At 44.0% G+C, this 14,670-nt stretch overlaps 1 protein-coding gene across 1 annotated transcript in view; it reads left to right on the forward strand.

Moving 5' to 3' along the window:
* The window catches only part of LOC130106841 (IQ motif and SEC7 domain-containing protein 1-like), a 165,405-nt gene extending 151,651 nt beyond the window's left edge, over positions 1 to 13,754 (forward strand). The window contains 5 exon segments of the mRNA XM_056273108.1: positions 1,860 to 1,959; positions 4,271 to 4,432; positions 9,113 to 9,346; positions 10,888 to 10,937; positions 12,528 to 13,754. Of these exon segments, the coding sequence (XP_056129083.1) occupies positions 1,860 to 1,959; positions 4,271 to 4,432; positions 9,113 to 9,346; positions 10,888 to 10,937; positions 12,528 to 13,754 (1,773 nt within the window).
* The last annotated feature ends 916 nt before the right edge of the window (positions 13,755 to 14,670 follow it).

A 14,670-nucleotide genomic window follows, 5' to 3' on the forward strand; every position in this document is an offset into this window, starting at 1 on the left:
ACACCGGTGTGTACTACTCCCTTCAGAGGACAGCACAAACAGGCTCTAACCAGAGTAGAAAAAGAAGTGGGAGGCCGCGTTGCACAACTGAGCAAGAAGATAAGTACATTAGAGTCTCTAGTTTGAGAAACAGACGCCTCACAGGTCCCCAACTGGCATCTTCATTAAATAGTACCTGTTAGAGCCTGTTTGTGCTGTCCTCTGAAGGGAGTAGTACACACCGGTGTAGGAAATCTTCAATTTCTCCAGATTACCTCAACAAATTAACAGCTAGAATGCCAAAGGTCTGCAATGCTGTAATTGCTGCAAATGGAGGATTCTTTGACGAAAGCAAAGTTTGATGTAAAAAAAATCTTATTTCAAATACAAATCATTATTTCTAACCTTGTCAATGTCTTGACTCTATTTTCTATTCATTTCACAACATATGGTGGTGAATAAGTGTGACTTTTCATGGAAAACACAAAATTGTTTGGGTGATCCCAAACTTTTGAACGGTAGTGTATATATATATATGTGTGTGTGTATGTGTATATGTATATGTATATATATATATATATATATAGACTGTTGCAACATGTGAAACGACGACCCACCCACAGTCAAGGGCGTACCTTGGATTTGGTTATCACCAAACATCTCAGTATCTTTAACATTGTTGCAATGGACCTTGCCTTATCCAATCACTTCTGTGTTTTGTTTGATATGTCTATTAGTCCTTTCATCCAACTAGATCATTAAGTGTTGAAAAAAAAACATCCGTGAGAATAATAGCGCACAGTTCATGGAGGCTTTCTCTTTGTCACCTACCGTCAGTTCAGCCTCTGTTGATGGTCTTTTATTAGATTCAGCTCTAAAATCGAGATCATCGCTGATGTCATTGCACCTGCTAGGTTTGAATCAGTTTCTGATAAGCAAAAACCACCATGGAGAAATGCTACATCTGTAAAAACCCAGAAAAGGAAGCATTCAAAAACTGAGGATAAAGTGCGAAAAACCAAACTTCAGCTCGACTGAAGACTGTGAAGACAGATTAAATGCTTACAACTTAGAACTGAGAAGAACGAGACAATCTTTCTTCTCAAACACCATTAACAATAATATTAATAATGCACACACTTTGTTCACTACTGTCAAATAGGCTGACAAGTGCAATGAGTTTGCTTCCTATTTTAGTGATAAAAGCATTCAGCTAGCCATCAAAACACCCATGTCAGACAGAAAATTAGATTTTGAGTGGTCGTTTTAAAATTTTAGCTGTTTTGTTATGGTCGTTTCCTACTGTGCTACTTCCTGCAACACAACCAACAAGTGATTTACCTGCAGGAACCACGCCACTGCGGCACAGCAAAGCAATCACCATGAAAGAATTTTGCAACATGAGTGAATTAAAGTTTTTAAATGACCACTCAAATTCTGTATGGTAGACTGCTAAAGCATCACATGAAGTGTTTTTTTTTTTGTTGCACTGAATGAGGATTATGGATTTGTCCCCCATTGATTGTAATGAACTGTAGATGGCAAGCTGGAGCTGTGAGTCCAGTATGAAGACAAGAAAATGAAACTTACCTAGTATATGAGCAGTGAAAAACAAATAGTAACAGATTTTGAAAAAAAATCTGAACTATTCCTATAACAGTTCTTATATCGGTAGAGGTGTGTTTGTACTTGGGAGTTCCTCCTGAACAATACCAGAAGACTGTAGGCAGCTCTCAGTTGCCAACAGTCAGCCAAAGACCTCCATACGAGTCAGGTTCACATGTAGATAGACTTAAACTTTGATTTAAGAACAACAGCCTCCCTCCTCTTCTAACTCCCATTTTCACTCTCTCACACATCTCTCCTCTCCCCCCGCCAAGGTGACAAAAATATTCCAGAAGAAGAAGACGTCGGTGACGTACAGTTTCAGACAGTCTTTTCCTCTGGTGGAGATGCAGGTCCACACCTTCCAGAACACTTGTAAGTGTAGTACTGCTCACTCGCTCTCTCCCTCTCTTTCCTCTGTCGCTCTTTATTTCTCTCATCCTCTCTCTCATCATTATCATCATCATCTCTCTCTGTCTCTCACACAAACTCATTCTCCCTCTCTGTTTAAACTCTCTCTCATCATTATCATCATCGTCTCTCTTTGTCTCTCTCACACAAACTCATTCTCCCTCTCTGTTTAATCTTTCTCTCCTCCTCCTCCATCTGCTCTATCCATCTGTCTTCATCTGCTCTTTTTTTAATCTGGCTTTCTCACAAAATTCAACCTCGCTCTCACTCTCTGGCTTGATTGCTCTCTCTCTCTCTCTCTCTCTCTCTCTCTCTCTCTCTCTCTCTCTCTCTCTCTCTCTCTCTCTCTCTCTCTCTCTCTCTCTCTCCATTTATAACCCACAATCAGCAGCCGCACCTAAGGTTTTGTTCAGACTGCAGGCAAATCGGATTTGTTTGGCAAATCAGATCTTTAAGACAGACTGTCTGTACTTTTATTTGCAAGTGATCAGATGGGATTTGTGTGTCCAGACATCACCAACCTATCTGCATGGGTTGCTGTGGTAGCGATGTAGGTGTGAGTAACGACATACGCTGGTGACGCAGTTTACCAATACAGAAGCATGGGAAATGGAGATCCAGCATCTCGCCCTCCAAACAATCGTGCTGTCAAGTCGTGGTGCAGAACTCCTCCGCCGCACCAGACAAGCTCAGCGACGGAGGAGGCTGGTATACATTGTGATGTTCTGCTCTGCAGTCATGTGGGCTCCACTGTGCAGCGAGAGGTGCACAGTAATAGAGACAGCTAGAAATCCGATTTGGGTGGCCAGAGCGTCCAGACTGAGAGGCGTCAGTAGAAATATGATTGGAATCCCTTTTCAAATCACCTCCAAATGTGGTTTAGATCAGATTTGCAAAAATCACATTTCATGTGTTGGTTTTTTTTGTTGTCCAGACATTCTAAAATAAATCTGGAGAGAATCTGGATATGTAAAAAAAAAAAAAGGGTTTTGGCTGGCAGTCTGAACAAGGCCAGACACTCACTCACACACATACACACTCTCAAAGACACATGTACATACACACACAAACACAGAATTTCTATCTTTCTCTATCTATCTATCTATCTATCTATCTATCTATCTATCTATCTATCTATCTATCTATCTATCTATCTATCTATCTATCTATCTATCTATCTATCTATCTATCTATCTATCTATCTATCTATCTATCTATCTATCTATCTATCTATCTATCTATCTATCTATCTATCTAATCTATCTATCTATCTATTTATCTGTCCTTTTCCAATTTGCCTCTGCCCCCTGAGGGATTATTTGAAAATGTTGTCACTTAATTACGCACACCCATCCATCCATCCGTTATCCAAACCGCTTATCCTGCTCCGGGTCGCGGGGATGCTGGAGCCTATCCCAGCACTCATTGGGTGGCACCCACTCTACCGAAAATGTTAAAACCACAGATTTATTTTTAATTAAGAGTAGGTTGGAAAGTTGCCCTTCCAGACTATTATAATCCTATTATAGCATTTTAAATGATGTTTATAACATTTTAGATCTGGTCTACATTTTTAAACTAATAATTCCTCGTGGGTATGGATGACATTTCAGGAGCACTCACTGCAGCTGTGTTTAAACTGCCTGGTATATTTCACTATTCTATTATATTCTATACTATTGTCATATATTACATGACAGCAGATATTCCATTCTGGTCAACATGACGAGTTAACATCAATGCGTGATATTTATTCTCAGACCCTGTAAAGCCCAAGCTCAGATGCTGTGTCTTTGTAGCTGTATTTTTTTCTTTTCTTGTTGTTCTTGTTGTTTTCATTTGGGGTGGTGGCAGTGTTTTTGTTAGTATCATAGTCCTTTCTATGATGGCTATTATGATTGTTGTTGTTGTTGTTCATTGTCAGCTTTGGAGGTTTGGTCAGATTTATAAAGGACTTGGCAGACTGTGATGACTGAGACCAGGACAGATTGTCCTTTGACTCATCAGCACAGTCACACATGGACTGCTGTGTGTGTGTGTGTGTGTGTGTGTGTGTGTGTGGTGGTGGTGGTGGGGGGTGTGTGTGTGTTGGTGGATGGTTATAAATGGGGATGCATGCACTTATGTGTATGTATATGCACGTGTGGTTACAATTGTGTGCCTGCGTGTATTTGTGTGTATGGACCCTAGGTCCATACACACAAATACACACGTCTATGTGGGCCTGTTGTCCTCAGTGGATGGTGTGTTCTAACTGTCCTGTCCTCTGAACCAGACTACCCCCATGGAATCAAACTGACGTCGTCCAACCCCGGGGGAGAGAGGAAAGTTCTGATCGTCTTCACGGCTCCGAGCCAGCAGGATCGCGCCCGCTTCACCTCTGACCTCCGAGAAAGCATTGCAGAGGTCCAGGATATGGAGAAATATCGGGTTGAATGTAAGAATTTATTCAACGCTAGCATTAGCATTAGTATTAGCAGCAGTCATGGTACACTGAAGGTACTGTATACATTACCTCAGAGAGCAAGGGCAAAACCATGGTATAGACATGGGGGGGGGGTTCAAATGAGAGCCCTCCCCCAGAATTTTTTAAAAATACGTTTCCCACAATTCTGATATTTATATATGAAAATTTGCACATTTAGGACATAGTTTGAGGATTTGCGTTTTGAACAGATATCATTATTGTACCAGAAGAACAATGACTGACATTGATCATTTTAATTTGAATATTCTGCTTTTATTACTTTTATTTACTGCTGACATGTAGGCCTAGGTTAAAACTAGAGTTATCAAGTTGTTTAATCCCACATTCCAGTTTCTCACTTGATCATCTGTATCTGCAGAGCATGTCCCTGTATGGCCACACCCCCTCACCACACCCCTCCCTCTCCCTGTCTCTCTCTGCTGCCTGCATTGCGACCAGATACCATTATTTTACCAGAGGAACAATGACCGACCTTGCTGATCATTTTAATTTGATATATTGAATATTCTGCTTGTATTACTAGTTTTATTTGCTTTAATGTTATCATGTTGTTTAGCTAGCTGTGTTATAAATCAAATCCCCTATGCTGCAATTACCCTGGCAACGGTCTCTTGACAACCAGCTGATTCAAAGAGTGAAAAAATAGAAATGATGAATTGGGTGGTTAAGTGTTTCACCTGGTGTGCCTAGAAAAGCATCAGTCTCTTTTCACTGCCCCAGAACCACAGGTTGATAAAACAAAGAACATTGTTTATATCCAAAGTGCAGGTTTATCTGCTAGGATACATTTTCACAAAGCATAAATGAATTGATAATAGAGGTTTATTTTTTAACCACATTTTTAGCCAACTTTTTATATCATATTTTGTTCCTTTTGCTGTCCTCGTCCATCTCTGGGACTGAGCTGGTGGTGACAGCCTAAATGGTCATTTAGCAAATATATTGTTGCGAAAGTCAGAAACCGCCAGGTCATAGGACTGTTTTGTCAGGGAACAACTATCGTTCAGTTACAGATTAATTTAAATGACGTAGTGTGATAAGGAATTCTCATAATTTCCATATACCAAAGGCTTTTTGTGGGTCACTGCTTAATAATTAATAATGAATAGTAGTGTAGTAGTAGTAGTAGTAGTAGTAGTAATAGTAATAGTTGTATCAGAATCAGGTTTATTGGCCATGTAGGTTTGCACACACATGGAATTTGACTCCGGTTTCGTGGCTGTCTCAGCGTACTTAACATAGAATAACAACACTACAACACAACGATCTTTAGATAAATACACTACACAAGGACTGACTTATACAGGCGAAATAGAGGTGATAAATTGCAGTGGTGCAGTGAATATATCAGAGACACTGAAATAGATGTTAGCAGGTTACTTACATACATGCCTGAGGTAGATGGATATGACAGAGTGTACAACTATACGTACAATGTACAGTATATACAACAAGGTTGGATTTATTTGACAATGTTAAGTGTTCATTTGAATGACAACCCACTGAAAGAAACTCTTTTTATATCTGGTCATTTTGGGGTACAGTTCTCTCTAGCACCTACCAGAAGGGAGGAGTTGGAACAGGTTGTGACCAGGGTGTTATGTGTCTGCAGTGATATTGCCTGCCAGTTTCCTGACTCTGGAGGTGTTTAAGTCCTGAATGGAGGGCAAGTTGGCACCAAGGATTTTCTCTGCAGACTTAACTGTCCGTTGTAGTCTGTCCCTGTCCCGTTTGGTGGTCTGTCCAAACCAGACAGTGATGGATGTGCAGAGAACAGACTGTATTATTGCTGAGTGGAACTGAATCAGCAGTTTCTGAGGCAGGTTGAACTTCCTGAGCTGGCGAAGAAAGTGCATCCTCTGCTGGGCCTTTTTGATGATTGTGTCTATTGTGGATGCCCACCTTAAGTCCTGGGAGATTGCGGAACCCAGAAATATATAGGTTTTCACCGCAGACACTGTGCTGTTGAGTGTGGTGAGGGGGGGTAGTGTTTGGGGGCTCCTCCTGAAATCCACTGTCATCTCCACAGTTTTGAGTGTATTCAGCTCCATGTTGTTATGGCCGCACCAGAGAGCCAACTGTTCAACTTCCCATCTATATGCTGACTCGTTACCATCCTGGATAAGGCCAGTGATGGATGTGTCATCTGCAAACTTCAGGAGTTTAACAGATGCGTCTCCTGATGTGCAGTAATTTGTGTAGGGTGAGAAGAGTAGAGAGGAGAGCACGCATCCCTGGGGAGTCCCAGTGCTGATTGTCCGGGTGCTGGATGTGATTTCCCCAGCCTCACCAGCTGCCTCCTGACTGTCAGGAAGTTTTTAATCCACTGGCAGATGGGGGCTGGAACAGTGAGCTGGGTGAGTTTAGAGAGGAGGATATCTGGGTTGATGGTGTTGAACACTGACTGAGCTGAAGTCCACAAACAGGACCGTTGTGTATGTCCCTGGGGAGTCGAGGTGTTGGAAGATGTAGTGCAATCCCATGTTGACCGCATCCTTCACTGACCTGTTTGCTCGGTAGGCAGATTGCAGGGGGTTGAGCAGGGGGCCTGCGGTTTCCTTCAGGTGGGCCAACACCAGTCTCTGGAAGGATTTCATGACCATAGATGTTAGGGAAACAGGCTTGTAGTTAGTCATTTAATCCTGTGATATGGGGTTTCCTGAGGAGGGGACTTCACACAGCTCCAGTGATCTGTTGAAGATCAGTGTGAAAATGGGGGCCAGCTGGTCAGCACAGACTTTAAGACAGGAGGGTGACACGCCATCCGGGCCTAAGGCCTTCCTAGTCTGCTGTCTCTGGAAGACCTGGCGCATGTCCTCAACACAGATCCTGAGTGTGGATAGGGGTTCGGTGGGGAGGAGAGAAGGGCTGGCAAGGGGTGCAGTTGGTTGTGTGTTGTGGCCAGAGAGGGTGAGCGGTGTGAGAGTGTGCTTATCAAACCTGCAGTAAAACCCATTTAGATCATCAGTTAGTTGATGGTTCCCTGCTGTGTGGGGAGATGGTCTCCTGTAGTTGGTAGTGTCTTTCAAACCTCTCTAGACTGCTGCTGGTTTGTTGGCAGAAAACCTGTTTTTCAACTTTTCAGTGTATCACCTTTTTGCCATTCTGATCCCCTTTTTGAGTGTATTTCTGGCTTGGTTGTACCGGATCCTATCTCCACCCCTGTAGGCTTCCTTTTTGGCCTGACGAAGCTGCCTGAGTTTTGATGTGAACCAGGGCCTATTGTTGAAGGTACAGAAAGTTTTGGTGGGCACACATGTCCTCACAAAAGTTAACATAAGATGTCATAATGTCAGTAAGTTCATCCAGGTCTGTAGATGCAGCCTCAAAAACCCTCCAGTCAGTGCAGTCGAGGCAGGCATGGAGCTCCAGTTTTGACTCATTGGACCATTTCCTCACATTTTTAATCACAGTCTTTGCAGATTTTAGTTTCTGCCTGTAGGTTGAGATAAGATGAATCAGAGAGTGATCAGAGAGGTCCAGGGCTGCATGGGGATGGCGCAATAGGCATCCTATAGCAATGATCTAGAGTGTTTTTGTCTCTGGTGGGACATGTAACATTCCGTCTGTATTTTGGGAGTTCTTGGCTGAGAATTCCTCTGTTAAAATACCCAAGGATAATGAGAAAGGAGTCTGGATAGTTGCACTCCATGTTGGTAATTTGATCAGCCAGGTGTTTTAACGCCTCTTTAACACAGGTCTGGGGTGGCATATAGACACCAACCAGAATAAATGATGAAAATTCCCACAGTGAATTAAATGGTTTACAGTCAATGAAAAAGGTCTCTAAGTGAGGGCTACATGATTTCTTCAGCACTGTGTCATCTGTACACAAACCTCATTTATGTAGAAGCATATACTGCCCCCACATTTTTTCCCGATAGTTTGGTTTCGCAGTCTGCTCGGAGGAGTTGGAACTGCAGTAGATGAAGTATACTGTTCGGTATGTGCTACTAAGCCAGGTTTCAATGAGGCACAGGGCAGCTGATCTGGAAAAGTCCCAAGTTTTTTTTTTCTATTTAGGAATAGTAGTTCGTCCATCTTGTTGTCCAGAGAGCGGACATTCGCCAGGTGGATTGACAGTAATAGTAGTAGTAGTAGCATTAGCAGTAGTGGTAAAAGCAGCAGCAGTTGTAGTAGTAGTAGTAGTAGTAGTCATGGTAGTAGTAGTAAATGTATGACCTTAGACAAAGTAAAGTTGCGGTAGTAGATGGAGAAATGCTGGGTTTATGAAAGGGTAATTTATGTGCTTAATGTGATTGAGTACTGGGAATAGTACTTCTTGTTATAAAGTATAAATAGTTGCGATGATGTTATTGGTAGTTGGAGTAGTCATGATCATTTCAAATGTTAATTGATAGCAGCAGGATTAAGTATTAATAGTAGTGATAGTAGGAGAATATGGTAATTCATAGTAGTAATTGTGACAACATATATTAAAAGTAATAAACATAGTAATTGTCAATTTTGCAGTAAATGCTGGAATTGGTTATATTAGTAATAGTAGGATAACAGACCATGAGTACAGATGTGAACAGAAACACACTAAACAGTCTCCTTTTTCTTTCACCACTCTCTCTCTCTTTCTCTTCTCTCTCTCTCTCTCCCCCTCTCCCTGTCTCCCCCCAGCGGAGCTAGAGAAGCAGAAAGGTGTGATGCGTCCCAGTGTCTTGACAGGAAGCAGAGGAGGCGGGGGGGCAGCTGGAGGTGGGCCCACCAGTCCCACTGCCCCCAGCGGGGGAGTTAAGAGCGAGGTGGTGAACGGCACCTTGGGAAGGCCCAGCCTCGATGACACGTACGCTTCGGTGGACGGACTCAAACGCACAGCACTGAGCTCATCCCTTCGAGACCTCTCCGAGACAGGTACGGACGTACAAATGCACACACACACACACACACACACACAGATACAGTCACACACACGTAGAGGTTGCTTGGTTGAACAATTCAAATGACAAAGTAAATATTTCATTTTGATTTTATTCCAAATCAAATTCTGATCCAATTCAAAAATATTACCAACTCCTCTTTTCTTGGATTACATCTCATTTTCCTATCTTTTCCTCCTCTAATGCCTCTTGTGCTACTGTTGTGGGGTATAGCCCTCCTTAGCTCCTAGTTGCTCACCAAACTCTTCTCACTCATCCATCATCAGTCTAGGGTCACAGGAATGTATATTCTGGTTTGTAGGACTCCGACCCTTGGGCTCCTTACTATTGGTTACCTGTGATGTTGGTGATTTAGAAATTAAACATCAAACTGCTGTTGTTCCATTGTAAGACACTTTGGATAAGAGTTTAAGGAAAACCAACTAGTTGTTAAACGTGTAAATGTCCATTGTGACGCACCTGGACACGGCTTTATTTGTAAGGGATCAATCACCAGGAAGTCCCCGCAGTCAAACACTGTAAATCTCTGTCTCCCTCTATTGGGCAGTTGCAGGATCTGCCATATGAAATATGCATTCATTGGTTACTTTGCCTCAGACAGAAAAAAAAAATTACACAATATTAAAAATGTTAAAAGGCTTTTAATTATATATCATTTAAATATGGATCACATTCGGTCCATTTGTGGCACTTAAAGCTAGGGTAGGCAATTTATTGAAGAAGCACTTTTTGTTATATTTGTTGAAATTCTCTTTACATCCCGACAGCAATCAATAAATCAAATGTTCTGACCAAAAAAGAAAAAGAAAAATATGGTATCTTTGGCTGTCGTAGGACTGTAATAAGCCCGTCCAATCATTTCTTTCGGTCCGCATGAAATGATTGGACGGCCTACCTGAATCTTCCACAAAGCTAGGCAAGGCTAAAGCTAGCTTGACAGCTGTGAGTACTAACAACAGCCATGTTTGTTGTTTGCGTTCATTATGATAATGTTAGGTGTGTTCTTACCTGTGAATAGGACATGAGGTAGTTGGATACGGTTAGTGATGAAAACAGTGCAATGCGCCCCTCTCCCTGACGCTCTCTCGTGGACCGACTCGTCCCCCAGCAGTAGTCAAGCAGTGCGCGTTCATGTGTTTTGGGGGCGTGGCTTTGGAGGGAGGCCTGAAGGGAGGGGCTGGTATTTATTTTTCCTTTGGATATGTTCAAAATCTACCTTACTCTTGCTGGTTTCTCCAAAGTTGCCTACCCCAGCTTTACAAAGCCTCTAATAATGAACAAATCAGTCATTAACTAAGATCTGTTGAGTGGTACCAACAGGTTTTTAGGTATTAATATATGTTAAAATGAATAAACCATTAATTATTTCTGTTATACTGTGAGCAGATCTGAAAGTTCCCAGTCTGAGGCAAAGCAGTTGGCTGGGAATGCGAGACAGTTGACAGAACTGACATGACTGCACATAGCATAGTCATTCATGACCTTTTAACCCTGCCTCACTGTGATTGGCTACAGGGAAGCGAGGTCGTAGGAACAGTGTGGGGTCACTGGACAGTACCATTGAAGTAAGTTTGTGGGGGCGAGGGGGTTTAAAGCATGCACAGCCGCCTGCAACACCTAACTCCCCGCCAGCATGAAACAAATTTGTGTTTAGTCTGTTTTGTCTGAAAGACAATAATATCGTAATGTTGTTTGTCTGTGTGAATGGGTATCATGGAGGCTCTGTGCTTTCTGTATAAGGGTTTGGTTCTGGGAGAGCCAGGGCGGCCCCTGCTGACCTGCCTCATCAGACACTTCCCTCCAAAACACCACTGTCTCATGAATGGACCTAAAATAAAGCATTCATTAAATTGTTTGTTTCTCTGTCCCTCTTATTTTCTTGTCATTCAGTCAATAGTCCACTTGTTTGGTGAGGTGCTCTGCATTAGGACCTCTGAATGATGTCTTGCCATTTTGCTATGTCTGGTCTCACTGCTGTTTCACCAACCTGTATACTGAATTTATACCCATGAAACTAAGTTACATGAAGTAAGTTAATGGTTAACCTAAGGAGTTCAGGATCCCTGTGGACTGTAATAAGTTGCTTTAATAATTTTCAGGTTTTTTTGTCAGAAGATTATACGCTAGTCAGATGCCTCTGCTAAAAGGGCTAACGTTACCCCTTGTGGCCTATTTTCAGATCTAAGCAGGGTCAATGATTTAGTTAACTATTTAACTAGGTTAAGGTACATTAACACTGTGTCCTTTAGGAAAATGAAATTCCTTCCCAAAAATATTGTTGTTTGTTTTTCTTATGGTAACTACTGACAGGAGGTCATAGCTTATCCAGCTTTGTACTTAACCCTAGATCACAGGTGATAATGTGCTGTTCTGTTTGTGGTTTGTCCGCTAAACATGCATGGAAACCACCGCATGTTTTTAATGTGTTAATGCTAAAATTCACACCACAAGGAACCAAAGACACCACTTGTTGGAGGTTTCTGTTTTCTATCTCAGCCATTGTCAGTGGTCTGGTTTGTTGCGTGGAACAGTGAATCGAACGGCAGCTGAACTCAGCAGCCAGTCATGTGCTTGCGTTACTGTATGTCTTGCCTACTAGTGCAGCGCTATTGGGCCTGCAGCTTGAAATCTACCTGTCAAGTCAGTCTTTAGACAGTGGTAGAAAGATGTGGTTGCTTGTGGTTTGGAATCAAGATCGATAGTATGTTCTGGGAAAGAATGGCCGCAGTATTCATAATATTATTGCTAACACTAATATTGATACCAATAGTATTATTTATAGCAATATTAATGCTAATGCTATTACCAATACTAATATATACTAATACGTATATATCAATGCGGTTACAAATGCTTATAATGCTACTATTGCTAATAATTACACCAATAATATAGTTGATGTTAACATAATTAGCTCTAGTAATAGCAATATTAATATTAATATTATTACTAATGCATATACATACTTCTGCATGCCACATGGGCTATCTTCATGCCTCCTGACTTTGTGAAATATTACAAAATATATTTTTTTAATTTCCTCTTTCTTTCTCTTTCTCCACGTCTTTCTACCTCTCAATCATTCTCTCTGTCCCTCCCACTTCCCTCTTAATTCCTCCCCTCCCCTCCCCTCCCCTCCAATCCTTTCCTTTCAGGGTTCCATTATTAGCAGTCCTCGGCCCCACCAGCAGCGCCCCCTGCCTGCTGGAGTTCTTCCCTACAGCTCCATGATGGACCCCACATCGCCAGCAGCCTACCGGCCACACCGCCCTACTCAGAGCCCCGGTACAGGGGTGGGGGGTGGGCCGGGGCTCTGTCACAACCCTGGGGGGGTGTCCACCTCCCCTCTGGCCAGCGGGGGAGGGGTTGGGGGAGGAGGAGGGATGTCTGGGGGAGGAGGGGGGAGTTTCCTGGGGAATTTCTTTGGCAGTCGGAGAGGCAAGGTCCCAGGTCCCCTTATGATGATGTCATCAGCACCACAAGGTCCCACAAGCCCACTGATGATCGTGTCGCCCCCCCACTACCCGGCCCCTGCCCCCCCTATCCCTCCCCCCTCCTCCCCCTCCCCCTGCCCTTCCCCCTCAGCCAATTTGGGACAAATAGACCCTGGCTCGGGTGGAGGAGCGTCATCAGTGGGAGCAGGAGGAGGGGGCGGAGTGTTGGGTGGGGGACAGTCCAAGCTTCAGGCACTGCACGCCCAGTACTGCCACGGCAACAGTGGAGGAGGCGGAGTCAGTGTTACCGGGCAACAGCAGCAGCAGACCCCACCCCCTCCCTACCACCACCACCACCGCTACCACCTCCAGAATATTGCACCGCACGCCGGTCTCTCACACAGGGTCTCTGTGCCCCAACGGCAGGGGCAGCAGCACAGGGTACAACACACACGCTACAACATAGGCTCAGGGTTCACCACCCCTCCCCCGCTGCCCCCCCACTCCCCTCTCGGACTCTACCACTCCCACGGAGTGGTGGGAGGCCGGGTGGGCGCTGGTGGCAAGCTCCCGCTCACTATCTCCCACTCCCAGCCCCACCCGCACGCCCACACACACTCTCACAACCACGTCGTGCACACACACTCCCCCCTCAGCCCCTCTCCTTCCCCCTCCCCCTCGTCCACCCACTTCGTCTTTTCCCCTCCTCCTCCGCAGACGCCATCTGCGCGTCACATCACCCAGACGCCACCACAGCCCTACGTTCACCAGTACCCCCCACTCTCCTCCATCCCACCTCCTCCACCACACTCCCCCTTACCTCCCCCCACCTCCTCTGCCACCCAGCACACCCCTCTCTCACCGCACCCCTCGGCAGGGGGCGTGGCCTCAGGGCAGGGGGGAGGGGCCAAGTCCAAGCCCGTCAGTCGGATCAGCACGGTGGTGTGAGGAGGCCCAGGCCCTGGCCGAAGGCACTGCTCCACTATCCTGCTTCCCACCACCGCGGGCAGCTTGTCAGAAAGAGCAGGAGGGTGAGGAAGAGAGGGGGGCAAATGCAGGTGTATCAAAATGGCCGCTTGGTGAGGAGGAGAGGAGGGAGAGTGGGCAGGAGGAATCTGCTCAGTCTATGCTATTTTCACATCCACTTCCCCCGTAGGTAGACTGTAAAGCATACTGAAAGACGTTGTTTGTTTGTTTTTTAGTTTACAGGGGTGTAAACCCTACTTGTGCAAAACATGTCCAGAAACACAAATGACAGTGTTTCAAATCATACAGAACTTGGAATAAACTCTTTTCTCTCTCAGACTCTTAGGTGGAGGATTTACCCACCGACAGAAGACCTAGAAGACATGTTTGAAGTCCTTGTACTTGACTGTATGTAGCTGTTGAGGAAAAGACTCATGTACTGCTGTGGTGCATTGTGAGTGAGCAGTGGCATTGTAAAGATGACACTGTATAGTATATCATTGTGATGGATTTGGTTCAAGGACCAGATATGAGGGGGAACAGTGCCTGAGACTTTAACGGTTATCTCTAAGCTACTACTACTTAACTATGGTGTCCTTTGAGGGTCCGTTTAGGTTTCTATGAGAAGCCTATGAGCTGGGAAGTCCTTTTTCGGTATCCAAACATCTCACTGGTTTTGCACCACCTTGTCAAGTGCTTTTGTGACTCAGACAGCACTTGCATCATTGTTATGATTGTTGGCAAATTAGAAGGCACAAGCTATTGTTATGATACTGAAGCCAGAAGTTGTTTGCATTCATACGGTGCAGTTTCTGTGTCTTAGACAGGTATGCATGACAAATTAGAAGAAAAAAAGTGGGTGTAATTGTGTCTTGAGAGATATATTCAGATTTAAAAC

The sequence above is a fragment of the Lampris incognitus genome, chromosome 2, assembly GCF_029633865.1.
Source record: "Lampris incognitus isolate fLamInc1 chromosome 2, fLamInc1.hap2, whole genome shotgun sequence".
Taxonomy (NCBI): Eukaryota; Metazoa; Chordata; class Actinopteri; order Lampriformes; family Lampridae; genus Lampris; species Lampris incognitus.